General features: G+C 43.3%; 1 protein-coding gene across 1 annotated transcript in view; it reads left to right on the top strand.

Moving 5' to 3' along the window:
* The first annotated feature begins 1,313 nt into the window (after positions 1-1,313).
* mosmoa (modulator of smoothened a) overlaps positions 1,314-14,035 on the top strand; it is a 31,547-nt gene continuing 18,825 nt past the window's right edge. Inside the window, exon 1 of the mRNA XM_072693435.1 lies at positions 1,314-2,297. Within this exon, the coding sequence (XP_072549536.1) occupies positions 2,192-2,297 (106 nt within the window). The 5' untranslated portion in view covers positions 1,314-2,191. The remainder of the gene's footprint in view (positions 2,298-14,035) is intronic.

Genomic DNA, 14,035 nt, shown 5'->3' on the forward strand with positions numbered 1-14,035 from the left:
TTGTTTTTTACATTTACACTTAAGGAAATATTTATCCAGAGCGACTTACACAAGGGCTTCACTGTTTACTCAGAAAATATACTTAGTTAGTCTGTATATGTTAGGATCATCAAAAATACAATATAAATGAACAATTGTGAACTATTGTAGACAATATAAAACAATGTATTTTGATATAAAAAAGAGACACTCCTGGCTACATCTATTCTAGGATGGCTGCCAGCATCTTATAGCGGTGCTTGAATTGTCACTAAAGTGAGATTTTCTGTTTTAAAGACAAAAGCGTCCCACTGGTGGTGTATCTTGAAGGTTGGCGAGACTACACTTATCCTTGGGGGCTGTTTGATCTATTTCCCTGCTAGCTGGCTAATTCAGAAGAAACCTTACAGTTAAGAAGCCAGACATCACATTTGTGTCTGCTAGCCTCCACATCAGTGACTATGCAAATGAGCAAGGTTTCTTTGCTGATTCTCAGTCTGCATTCTGGCCTGGATTTGTGTTCTTGTCTTGTGGACTTGTAAAACTTCATCAGTCGCAGCCCAAGTTTTTTCCTCCCTTTTTACATTCAAAAGTCAGCATCTAGCCAAGTACAGTCCTAATGGTCATATCTGTGTATTCCTCTGCCCACGTTATTGAGGATGCATCAGGTGATTGGTGTGGATTTGGGACAGACAAACATCTCAGAGTCATAGGGTTATCATTTTGGAAATGCTAGCAACTGTTGATGTGTCACGCAATGAAGTAACAAGATTTTTAGGAGAGAACTGAGTTGTTTAGACATGTTGTGCAGGATATGTGAGGTCACGCTAGCATGTACCATGTGGGAAGGGCACTGACTGTACAGCACTCTCACGTCCAAGACCGCAAGTCCGGACTTGCCATGGATTCCCAACGTCTGACATAATGCATGCTGGGTATTGTAGTGAAAAAACATTAATAATCACCAACATAACACAATTCATTGCAATGCTTTGCTGCAATAATTTATTGTTACACTGCACAATAAACGGCTTAGTTTTACTAGGATTAGTTTTTAGTTAGTTTTACTAGGGTTTATAGTGCAAACTATAAGCACCATGCTTTAATAAATAATAAATAACTAATAGCTACATTTAATACGCCTCATAATAAAATGTGGTGAATGTATATGAAAAAAAAGTGAAGATGAGATTAAATCTGACTTGACTTCGCCATCAATGAATCGTCGAAACGGACGGAGTCGGTTCAGTGAACTGAATCAAACTTCCCACCACCGTTGTTCCCGACCCTGGGCTGCTCCTTCGAATCTCGCGAGAATACGAGCCGCTCAACGCGATGTTGGAGGGCCGTTCTGTGTGTGAGCGTGTGTGGACGAGTGACGAGCAGTCTGCTGCTCCATGTCATCTGAGAATGGACTAGGACATCGGGAGATCGTATCTCACGCTGTTTTCCCCTCACGGTGCGCCTCTTTTATTGCTCGAAACGGGGACCCGGGTCTTTTTTAGACCCCCGATGAAAGTTGTGGCGCCCACCCGGGCCAGATTCGTTCGTGAGGCGAGCGGTTTCGAAGAGACGGCGGGACGGACAGCTCGCTGCCTGCTTTGCGCTTCTTGCAGATGCGAGTCGAGCAGAGGAAAATGGGGGGTGGGGGGCATGAATAAGCCGAGCGAGAGGGAGGAGGAGGAGGATGGCTCTCCGCTCGCTGGACGGTGTCGCCGAACGTAAGGAAACGGCCTCCGGCGAGTCGTTCTAATATTCAACCGTCGTCCACACAAGTCGTATGGTCGGACGGCCGCCTTTCAAACGCTCGTCCGGATGGATGTTTGGGCAGCAAGTCGCCGCAGGCCCGCCGTTCGCCCAACGGATCCCGAAGCAGCCGCTCCGTAGCGCGCTAGCCTAGCCGCTGTGCTAGCCGCCAGCTGTTTGCTTTTTTGTTCGCGACAGATTACGGACGAAAATACACACTTCTAACATGTAATTCTGCTCTCTGAGGCTGAGAAAGATGGACCGTCACCGCGGGAGCCATATCTTGCGGTAATGTGGCGAAACTGGATCTGACGGTTGCGCCTCAGGTTCGGGTCTGTTTTGTCGGAGGGAGGCGAGCCGGACTGCTAATACTCCGGCTACCTGACTAACCGGCGGAGGGGGAAAGGGCTCTCCTCTCCCCAAAGAAGATTTTTCTCACGATTTTCCTCTCCCGACACGAACTGAGATGGATAAACTGACCATAATTTCAGGGTGCCTCTTTCTGGCTGCGGATATTTTTGCCATCGCTAGCATAGCGAATCCGGACTGGATCAACACGGGCGAATCGGCAGGTAAGTCGTTGGGGGGTCGTGGTTGTTTTTCTTCGCGATACGCGGAGCTGTTGTTTAGCTAGCTCGTGTATGATCATGATCATCATCATCATCATCATCATCATCATCATCATCTCTGTTTTCAGACCTAAACATGAGATTTCCCCTCATGGAGGAAAGTGTGTGCTCATCCTTATGGCACAAGACTAACGTGGGAAGCTTGCCCTGCCGGATGTAAACGCTATCCTGATCCTTACCACAAAGATACGCAGTTTTCCCCCTCTTTTCATCAGCTTTATTTTCCATTGTGTTCTCTAGACACGTGATAGGAAGACACTGTGTACCAAAACAGTTGGACTAGGCCTGTGCTAATGGTATAAGCCCCCCTCTAAAGGGCCACATTAAGTCACGACCCTTTAGGCCTTGAGTGAGAATGGGCTTTGTTTTCATCGTTGCTTCATCTTGCTCTTGAGTGCCCACCACGGTCATGATGTGAGTCTGATATTTAAAGACATGATAAAGCCCCTAGGGCCTGGTCACACCCCGATAAAATGCCCTTAAACCCCCATATGTTGGCCCTTCTGTATTTATGCCAGCCTTCAAAACAGAGGCAGGCTATTGATGGACAGCTGCGCTTTGTTTGCCATGCTGGACAGCCCTGTAAGTGGGTCACCAAGGGTTCAACCACAATTTAGTGAATTCATCCAGATTGCATCAACCCTGCTTCTTTTTGTGTGTGTGTGTGTGTTTTTTTTTTTTGTCGTTACATATGTAATGTTAATGTCATGTTGATGCCATGGTCAGCCAGGTCAGGTGGGCTCTCGTCCTGTTCAGGAGATTGGTGCTAAGAGGTGTATTGCACCACTTTAACATCACTAACATTTAAGAGTTAAATCCTTTCAGTTTTGAGCGTAGATGTTGGTGGTGGTATAGCAAGCGATGCCAATATCAGATACTTTTCCTTTACAGATTACAGTGAATGTCGAGAAAATCTACTGGCCAGATCTGCTTAGACTAACAGTACAGGGTTTCATCAGAGGGGTGTGTTTTGGGCATTGATATTGGTGCCGGTATAGCTTGGGATGTACTGATATGGGCCGATGCCAATATTGGTTACTTGGTTAATTTCTTGTGTAGCTAGGTGAATATTTACACTTACATTTATGGCATTTAGCTGACGCTTTTATCCAGAGCGACTTACAGGGTAACTCATATTACAGAGGTGGGCCAATGTAGTGTTAGGAGTCTTGCCCAAGGACTCTTATTGGTGTAGCGCAGCATAGTCACCCAGACTGGGAATCGAACCCCAGTCTCCCACGTGGTGTGGTAGCTCACTAGCAGGTAGTGGTATTATCTGTTGCGCCACACCAACCACTACACCATATAGCTGTATAAAGTGCAATTTGGACTTATATTTATATGATTATGACTTGGTGCTTATGTGTTTAGTGCATTTAGGCTAATACAAATCAGCCTAGAAATGGACTATCAGCATATTTTGTTGCAGAGAAATCAGAACTGGCCACAAGAGCAATCACATGTTTTGTCCTAGTTGCCTTCAAATGCAGTAAATGTGAATAAAATGCAGTTTTAAGCTGTTCTGGACTGATCCTGACATGCTGTTGATCTCATAACACATTGCTGTCCATAACCACAGTTAGCTCTAAACCTTTACAAAGATTTGTAGAGATCCCTTTTTACCAGGACTTTTACCAGTAGTGCTTATAAGTATGCTGGATAAGCAAACCACTTGAATCCTAGAAGCTGTAGATATAAAATAGGCTGTTGGGTCCTGCACTGAGCTGCTATCAGAGGTGAACATGAACTGAGATCTGCCTGTCTTCTTCTGATAACCGTTTCTGTGGCTTTAAGGATGTGGCCGGTTTATGATTACATTGCTGATGCTACTCTTTTTCTTTTTGTATATTGAAATTTTATACCTGTTCTTTTATTTAACCTGATATTTCCTGTAACGTTAGCTGTGTAATGTCAAAATAGGCTTTATCAAAGGCTAGTTATGGTTTGTCACAGTACATGCACCTGTATATATTCCTAACTCTGCAAAAACCAAAGTATAGATGACAGTATAGATGGTGGTGTTTTGGTATCTCGGCCTGTTCCTGAGTAATTATCAGCCTTTACTCCGCGATTAAGAACCGCAGCACTTGTATATTTCTCACACTTGATGGCCTGATAGTTCGTGGTTGAGGTGACAAAGCAGCGGTGGAGAGCTCTCTTCTTCTGCAGCTACCGAATAAGGAGAACTGAGCCAAAACTATGGATCAGCGGTTTACAACTGAAATGAGAGGTGGAGGAGGGGTTTTATTTTTGGGCTGTTTTGGCAAAAATCCCACCATCTTGGACCCTCTTTACACCTGGTCGCTTCATGTGTCTTGAGTATCAGGATTTTATCTGCATAAAGCCAAGCCATGTAAAATGCAAGTGTAAAAGCCACCAAGATGCATTTAAACCAGATATTAATCTGATCACTCGGACCACTTCAGGAGGTGGTCTGAGACGCATTGGAGCCACTTGTTGCAGAAGTTTAGGTGCATCAGTGAAATGTGTGTTGGAGAGAAAGAAAAACACCAGCGATAATTGCTGCACAGCGAGCAAATTTACATAGTCCGAAATTCGGACTAACCGGAGGCACATTTGACTACCAAGTGTAAAAGCATGTGGCTACAATCTTATCAGGATATGATCTGAATACTAGTCACAGAAAGGGGGATCGGTGCACTGCAAGCAGGTTTTCAAGCAGGAGCTTGAAGCTGAGCTCTTATTGCAGGACTTGTTGATTCAGAGACATACTGAATCTCCTCAGGTTTATTAAGAGACTCTCTGCCCATGTCTGATCTCTTGAAAAACCACAACGATGGCAGCAGGACTAATGGGTGGTTGATAATGGGTCCACTGCTACAAGACAAACTTGCTGGTACTTTTAGCTCTTTTGCAGCTAAAGATACAGGCTGAAAGTAAGACTTGGAGAAGTTTGCTGAGGTTACAAACCATTAATATTTGTCTGTTTATCTTATAGGCTTTTGGTTAATTGCCTTTCGCAGCGTAACTTTACAGCCATGTGTCGTTGACTGTGGTTTCTGTGGTCTCGTTGGGAGCTTAATGTACTGCAGTAATAGTGAGACTCTGAGCGGCTCTGACAGTTGTTCATGTTCACGGCAGTGTTTACACCCTCATTAAAAACAATGAATCATAATTTTCAGACACTGTGCGGTGTGTGTGTGTGCGTGTGTGTGTGCGCGCGTGTCGGGTATGTCAAGGTCTTTAGATTTATTGACAGTCGAATGGTGTGAGACTCTCATGTCTGTGTTGCTCGGCGACCAGTGAAAGCAGCATAAGTTACATCACACTTAAAAGCAGCTGATTTTGCAACTATGCCTTGTTGGAGCGTTCAGGGCTAAGATTTTTTGCTCAAGGGAACCTGAGCTGTGAATGTTGTTAAAGGACACTACTTCCTGCCTGTCCAGGGGAGCAAACCAGCGCTCTTCGGTACCAAGGTGTCAAACTTGTAGGCTACTACTGCCCCTAACGGTCTGATTATGTACCTGAACTTTTGTTTGGCCTATTTGCTAATCATCCTGTCGATAGGGACAAGATAAGGAACCATGTGTTGCCAGTCCTTGCCAGTCCTTATATTTATATAAATATAATCTATACCCATGTATTGTGATATTGACCCTCTGGGGTCTAAGGGCGTTTTTATCATTTTTGCATATCTTCTTGAATTTTCCTTTACAGGCCCTTGCATATTAAATAAAGCCCACATGTATTATTCCAAAATGTTCAGAATAGAGCTGGGCAATATGGCAATATTTTATCTAAATATTTTAAGCTATATTTTAAGCTAAATTTTGTTATGGTACACACAATGCTGTGTATTGTGGATATCGTCAGTTCTTAAAAAAATGTACACTGTTAGTGCACTTGTTTTGTCATGTAGACATTGTGCTAAATGATGTATATTGTAAAAAAAAAAAAAAAAAAGTCTTTAAATATCGTGATATAAATATTTTCCATATCGCCCAGCTCTAGCTCAGAATTGTTTTCGTGCTTGAAATGGGTTTATCAGAGTCTTAGCTTCACAAAAGTATGATAAAAGTGGTGAGAGACAGAAGACAAGTTTCTGAGTGTCCCTTGGTCAGTTTCACACAAAACCATAGAAGGACACATGAATCCAGACATTACAGATGAGCGGCAGATGATGGACACGTGAATTCACCAGTTAGACACGGCTAGAGCCAAAGAAGAGTGTCTCGACCTTCCTTTATAGCCTTGTAACTCCGGATATAAGTCACGTATGATCTCGCAATGCTGCGCAATCAAAAGGGCGGGCTCTGCAGATTCAGGAATCGTATTTCTGTGCCGTTGTATTATCACAGATATTAATAGAAACACTGAGAAACCTCAAATTTGGCACGTCAACACGATCACAGACGTCGGAGGGTTAACAGCTTTTCTGTTTTTAATTTGAGATTATGTGAAAGATTATGAAAATGATCAGGGATATAATGCTGTTAAAATGATGATGTTTTCTATGCAGAGTGGTTTGTCTTTGACAGTTATCTGCCACATGCATCACTTACTGGCTGTTTTGGATGAGTAGTTGGCTGATTAGCATCTGCATTAATGTGCATGTTTCCCTTTGGTTTCAGGTTAAAAGAAGGAACAGAAGAAATGGACCAATCAGGACAAGCATGTCAGATGTATAGTGTGTTCTTTTAGCAACGTAATGCTGTTATTAATATTGTGAAATATTTAGAGGGAGTAGACGTGAGCATTTCTTAAAGAAAATGGGCATCATGCCCCTGTTTCACTGGCACGTATATATGGTGTGGATGGGGAGGACATGCCCCTCTCACTTATTAGTTTCATTTTGGAGGGTACATTCTTCCTTATTGGGGCATTTTGCATTTTGATATACTTACATCTGACAGATTAAAATAAGCCTTTCACAGGTAGGCAATGGGAAATATCATTAGCTTAAACTGAATATCTTTACTAAGTATGTATCAGAAAATACACTCCACATATTACTTTTGGGATTTAATATTGTCATATAAAACACTGGTCGATGGTCGTTCTGGTTCATCTTGTTTCCTGTATAAACCCACGGATGCAAGCTGTGGCCTACCAACGGCCCCCTACCCTCCCTTTTACCCGGTCCCTTTTTTTTTTTTAAGAGCAAATCTGCACCCCTCTCGTACACCACGTTACAGTTTAGAGTGACGGTTCACACGACCGGTTCGTGTTGAGTATCGTCTCTGAAGGAAATTCTTTAGTAAATGAGCCTCATGTAAACCATTGTCACCTTTTTTCCTTCCTCTGCCTGCTGCGGACAGTGAAGCGTCTGTGACTCTGCCCTTCCTGCCGACGACCAGGATGAAACAAATTTAGACCGCTCTCTCCGGAGACGGCAAACGTCATTTTATAGAAAGTAATTTTGTGCCGACTGGCTTTACCTCTGGAGGCTGTGGGTTGAGCTATTTTAAGCTGACCTTTTAGTTATTTTAATTCTGCTTATTTCTGGACCTCTAGAGGCTGTAGGTAAATTCCAAATTACTACACGCTCGAGAATAGTGCGTTCGATGGCCACGTAGGCCCGGTCGGGTCGAGTGACAGAATGCTGGGCTGCCTGTATCGCGGGGTGTAACGAGTAACGAGCCTAATGCTTAATGCTTATTTAGTTGAAAGCGAGTTTCAGGGAGGACAATGTAGGTCTTGTTGGGGCCTTTTTCTCTGTTATAGCTTATGTAGGCCATGTGTCTGCATGCCGTTTCGTTTTGGTGTGAAACCTAATTGTCATGGTTGTGATGGCCTGGGGACTGAATGGATACAAGGAAGAGTGGATCCTTGCATTTGAGGAGCCCACAAAAAAAACACATTTGTAAATACATAGATTACACAGAGCTGAACAGTTTGGCTGAGAAAGTGCTGTTTGATGGAATGCAAAAAAAAAAAGACACACATTTGTCAGTAGGAGTAAACCATTTTTGCTGGGTCTTTGCTATGTGGTTGGTATGTGGTTGCTATGGTATTCCAGGTGCATGCTAGGGTTTTGCTATGTGGTTGGTGTAGTGGTGTCATGTGGCTGCTATGTTGTTGGTACTTGGTTGCTTTGGTATTCCAGGCAGTTGCTGTGGTGGTGTTGATATGTTGTTACTATGTGTTAGCCAGGTACTTGCTAAGATGTTAGCAGGCAGTTGCTATGGAAAGCCAAGTGGTCACTTTGGGATTCCAGGCAGTAGATGTGGTATTGCTTAGTGGTTGCTAGATGGGTGCTGTAGTGTTGCAAGGCGGATACTATAGCATTTCAGGTGGTTGCTATGGTGCCGCTTAGGGCTCGCTAGCTTGGCAGTTTATGTAGTGTGGTTAAGGTGGTTGCTGTGATGTCTCAGGTGTTGCCAAGCGGTTGTTGTTACCCCATGTGGTTGGTTTGGTCTTAGTAGTGCATTACCTCTTTATTCCTTTTTTCCTTTTTAACAAATTCTGCAAAAATCTATTGCTATGTAGAGACCACATGTCCAGTTAAAAAAGCTGCAAATATTATTAAGTATATATATTTGACGTTTTTTTTGAAGGTGGAACGCAGGTATCACTTCTTAAGGTGGAACAAAATGATCACTGGCCAAAGCAAACTCTTGCTTCCAGTCACTACAGTGCTGTTTTCCAGCACAGTGTTGCAGTATGGTACTTCTGCACTGGAGCCTGTGGTCATTTCTGCTGTGTCTTCCACCAATCCGGTGTTTTTAGTCAGCACTAAAGCGCCTATGGCGTTACAAACGTTACCTACGTTTACTGTTTTGCCCAACGTTTGCACATGACCTCTGCAATGAGTAGGCGATTCTTTCGCTGCGGCTGCTTTCCCCTCCCCTCCAGTTCTTTGAATAGTGTGAAGCAGAAGCTGTGAAGCATCACACGGTCACCTGACTGTAGGCAGAGGATCTAACATGCGTATAACTCTCAGTTAAAACCAGAGCCTAAATGGCCTATTGTCTTTCAGGCTTTTACAACCTCAGAAAGTTTCGTATCAGAGAGTGCATCTCTAACCTCATTTCCTTCGTTAGTTTCATCAGCCGTCTTGTTGTCTAAGTGTGTAGTGGCTTTCAAACAGGGCTCTGTTGCCTCTGCCTGTGAGGTTGACGCAACTCGTAAACCATAGATGTATCACAATGATTGTTCTCACGCACACCTTCAACACAGCTTTTAGGACTAGGCCAGAGTGCAGATTTATTACACCCCTTGTTATGCCTCTTTTAAAGGAGCTGTCAGCTTTCTTGATTGCACATATTAGAAATCCCTGTATTACTAAAGAAATGTGACTTGGCAGTGGTTGAACTTTGATTGAGCCCAAGTTGCACTTTTCTCTTACTTTATCCATTGCTAATGCAGGTAGACCTCATCTCTTAGCATTTGTGAAATGATAGTAGGCCTACTGTAGCTAGGTAGCCACCATAAAATGACATGCAGCTTTGTGAAAGTGGACCCCGGGTGGACTCACAGGGGCATCCAAATGGTGATACAGTGACCAAACAAAGAATAAAGAGAAGGGGTGACCTGAGATATTAGCCAATAAAATATTTGCTAATTCTCTTGCTGGAAGCTGTTCAGACTCAGCTTACATTTTGGGGACACTTTGTAGGGAGGGTGGGGGTGACATGCTGACATGCAAATCTTCATTGTTAGGCAGATGTTGAGTTTTTACCTGTAATTCTAAACAATTATTTGGCAGAAAAGCCCAACACTTATGCAGCTCTGTGCTGCTTCACTTTACTGGCTGTATTTGAATCCTTTTACTGCATTTGTGACCCCTAAGAAATATATATATTTATATATATTTATGCTCCTCTGTCTGCATAAAATGCATTGGCACATATATTCATGAAACGTAATGCTGCCAGCCCACAGTTTTCATATTGGTGACACCTGTAATAATAAACATGTGATCTTGCTCTCTTTAACTGAAGTCTCACACTAATTAAAAAATGAACAGCATTGTTATTTATGTGGCAGGCTAGGCTATGGTATAGCCTATAACCCCTGTATAAATACAAAGTGTGTTTATACACACCCTAGTGCGTTTCCTCTGTTAGTAGGGTCTGTTACGGTAAGTGTGAACACCACCTTTCCAACTCTGGTGCCCATCAAACAAGCACACAGAGAGCACCTGAGCAGGTGGGTTTCGGTCTGTTTCTAAACGAACTCTGGTGCAGTTAGTTTGAAGTTTGAACACAATGCGGGACCCCACTGCGGGACTAATAAAGGACTATCTTATCTTATCTTATCAATCCGTACAAAAGGCATCTAAACTAACCAAACGGGCTGTGTACGGCCACGGGGTCACTCCTGCTCAATAAATCTAGTATCAACCCTGACCGCTCGCACCACCGACGTCATGCCATCCTCACGCATCTGTGCTTTAACCTCTTCTGTCTGAGGCTGTAGTTTAGCGGGACTGTGTCCCAAACCACACCCTACCACACTGCACACAGTGCTTCAAAACTAGCCACTATCGAATTGTGTTGAGCAGCTTTAACATGCATCATTCCATGAACGTGTTCCGCGAGCATGTGTGTATTATCAAAAATGTGGTTTAGTACTGATACCAATATGACGTGAATATAATAAGCTAGACTTGAGCCTCGTGCAGACATCTCCTTACAGATTTCTGTCAGACATGCCTCATATGTCACCTTTTTCTCCCTTTTGGGTTCGATTGCAAATATGTCTGTATGAACGCAAAGCAAACCAGGGCTGAAATGTAACAGTGTGCTTGGTCTGGACCAGGGGGACCACACTACCAGTATAAACACACCCTAACATAGAAAAAGTAATATGTTAGTAGGTAACATTGCACGAAAGCCCACCTCTTAAAAGTTTGATGCCAGTAGGTTTTCTATGTCTGATGCCAGAAGAACCACTGTTGGTTTCCAAAGCGCACTCTTCTTAAAAGAACCATTTGTGTTAATAGAGCTAGTTTGGAGAACCTTTTTAAGAGCGTAAGTAAGCTCTGGTTCATTTAAAGGGGCAACTCTTAAACCAGAATAGATCCTTCTGGGTTGTGTGAGAAGGTTCTTGGAACCTTTTTAAAGGTTCTTCACGCTCACGCTTCACACTCTCATATTTAGGGACGCAAAAGTGGTCTTTCTCTTGCATCTCTCAAAGAACCCTTTGTGGCACCCTTTTTCACAGTGTAGCCGAGATTTAATGGGTTGCGTTTATGGCTGGAGCACAATTGTGTGCCTGTACAGCATAACTTCTCAAAACTACCTCACACTGGTCCAGCCTCACACTCACAACCCTCACCCCCAATGTGTGTTAGCAATGTTTCTTCGTTACTGTTTCAGTGCAAATGATGACGAAATCCACGGCAGCAGCAGGCTATCTGGTTTGGTCATTTTTATCATTAATATTTAAATAGTTCTGACCTGAGGAGGATGGGTCCCCCTTGTGAGTCTTGGTTCCTCCCAAGGTTTCTTCCTCCAGCTCTGAGGGAGTTTTTCCTTGCCACTGTCGCTGTTGGCTTGCTCACGGGGGGTCTTGGATCCTTCATGTTATTTCTTCTTTCTTCTCTGTCTCTGCCCTTTATTAAGTACTAATTATGTAAAGCTGCTTTGTGACGACAACAGTTGTAAAAAGCTATACAAATAAATCTGACTTGACTTGAATTCTGTACTTCCACATTTGCATTTTGCCATGTGTCTTCTAGTAACTGGAAAGTGTGTGTTTTTAGCACAGGTTTAGTGAATTTAGTGAGTTTAGTGAGTTTGGCAGCAGTGTGTTTGTAGTTGGGTAGTGTGTTCTTCTTCAATGTTTCAGTTACCAAACTCACCAAAATCAGTAGAAAAGTGAGATTCCCAGTCTCTTTATGGTCCGTCAGGACTTTTAAAAACAGTATACTGTATTGAACTTAATATTCAGCAACCTAAAAGCCTAAAAATAGGCGGCACGAGCGTCTTTCCCATCCCTTGTTTAGAGTGTACACCTATCCTGTTGTTTCATTTGAACAGAAAAGGCAGTCCACGGACAAGAGCTCCAGCAACCACAGCAGATTACACAATAGAAACCTTCAAACTCAGTCCGTGACTAAGAATCCATGATCTCACGGGGACAAAACGCGAGTTGGTGGTCGTGACATTTTGAAAACAAAAATCCCTCCCAGCCTTTCGTTCCCGGTAGCACTCTGTGTGAGCGGCATGATTAATACGCCTCTCCGCCTGCTGTATGCTGCGTATTCACTTTACAAGGGGCACGGTTGTGTACAGTAATAGATTGTTTTGGAGCTGTCGAGTGGTTTTAAAGGTGCCATTTCTGTTCGCGGTAAAATAAGCGCTGCCATGTAAATGCCAATCCCTCCCACTGATCTCAAGCTGCTCTCTAATATGTAGCCTAAAGGACACTTGCACAGTTCTGAGGGGAAAACAGCAAGGGGCTTGCACTCCCGTCTGAACTCGGCAAGTTGTCCAAGTTCTCATTTCCTGTCCAAACCTCTTCAGATTTAAAACCAGCAGATTGAACCGTGGCACTCGTGTCAGACAGGCTGGGAATGTTTTGAGGGACTTGGGTAAACATATTGAACATTCACAAGCCTTGTATCTCGGCAATATTCAATTTTATTCCCAATTTTGATGCACCTTAAGGTGGGAACACTTCGGAAAATAGAAGCGCCCTTTTTCCTACGTTTTTCTTGTGGCTCCATTTTTATTCTGAGGTCCATAAATCAAAGACCTCACTGGTTTTAACATGACTCCCTTTATCCCTCAGAAAACTCTTACTGTTCCTTTAAGAATGGTATATACAGTGAGTCCAAGAAGTATTTGATCCCTTGCTGATTTTCTTCGTTGGCCCACTAATAAAGACATGATCATTCTATACTTTTAATGGTAGATGTATTCTTACATGGAGAGACAGAATATTAAAAAGAAAATCCAGAAAATAAATCTAAGGAATATATATTAATTGATTTGTATTTCATGGAGTGAAATAAGTATTTGATCCCTTAGTATTCATTAGCAGTTCTGGCTTTTACAGACCAGTTAGACACTCCCAATCAACTTGTTACCTGACCTGAAGCCACCTGTTCTCACTAATCACTTGTGTGAAAAACACCTGTCCACAGAATCAGACAGATCACACAGATTTCAAGTCTCCAACATGGGTAAAACCAAAGAGCTGTCACAGGACCTCAGAGTCAGAATTGTTGACCTTCACAAAGCTGGAATGGGCTACAAAAAGATTAGTAAGGTGTTGGATGTGAAAGTAACAACTATTGGTGCAATTATCAGAAAGTTTAAAGAGTATAACATGACAATCAACAGATCTCGGCCCGGTGCTCCAAAGAAGATTTCGCCTCGTGGGGTGGCAATGATGCTGAGAACAGTCAGAAATCGTCCTGCAACCACTCGGCAGGAGTTAGCAAATGACCTGAAGGCAGCTGGGACCACAGTTTGCAAGGAAACAATTGGCAACACTTTGCGCAACAATGGATTCACATCCTGCAGTGCCCGAAAGGTACCCCTGCTGAAGAGAGCACATGTGGAGGCGCGCCTCAAGTATGCCAATGATCATTTGAAAGATGAACCAAGTTATTGGGAGAAGGTTTTGTGGTCAGACGAGACCAAAATTGAACTTTTTGGCCTCAACTCCACCCGCCATGTGTGGAGGAAGAAAAATGCTGCCTATGACCCCAAGAACACTGTGCCCACCGTCAAGCATGGAGGTGGAAGCATAATGTTTTGGGGGTG

The sequence above is a fragment of the Salminus brasiliensis genome, chromosome 12 (assembly GCF_030463535.1).
Source record: "Salminus brasiliensis chromosome 12, fSalBra1.hap2, whole genome shotgun sequence".
In the NCBI taxonomy this organism is placed as follows: domain Eukaryota; kingdom Metazoa; phylum Chordata; class Actinopteri; order Characiformes; family Bryconidae; genus Salminus; species Salminus brasiliensis.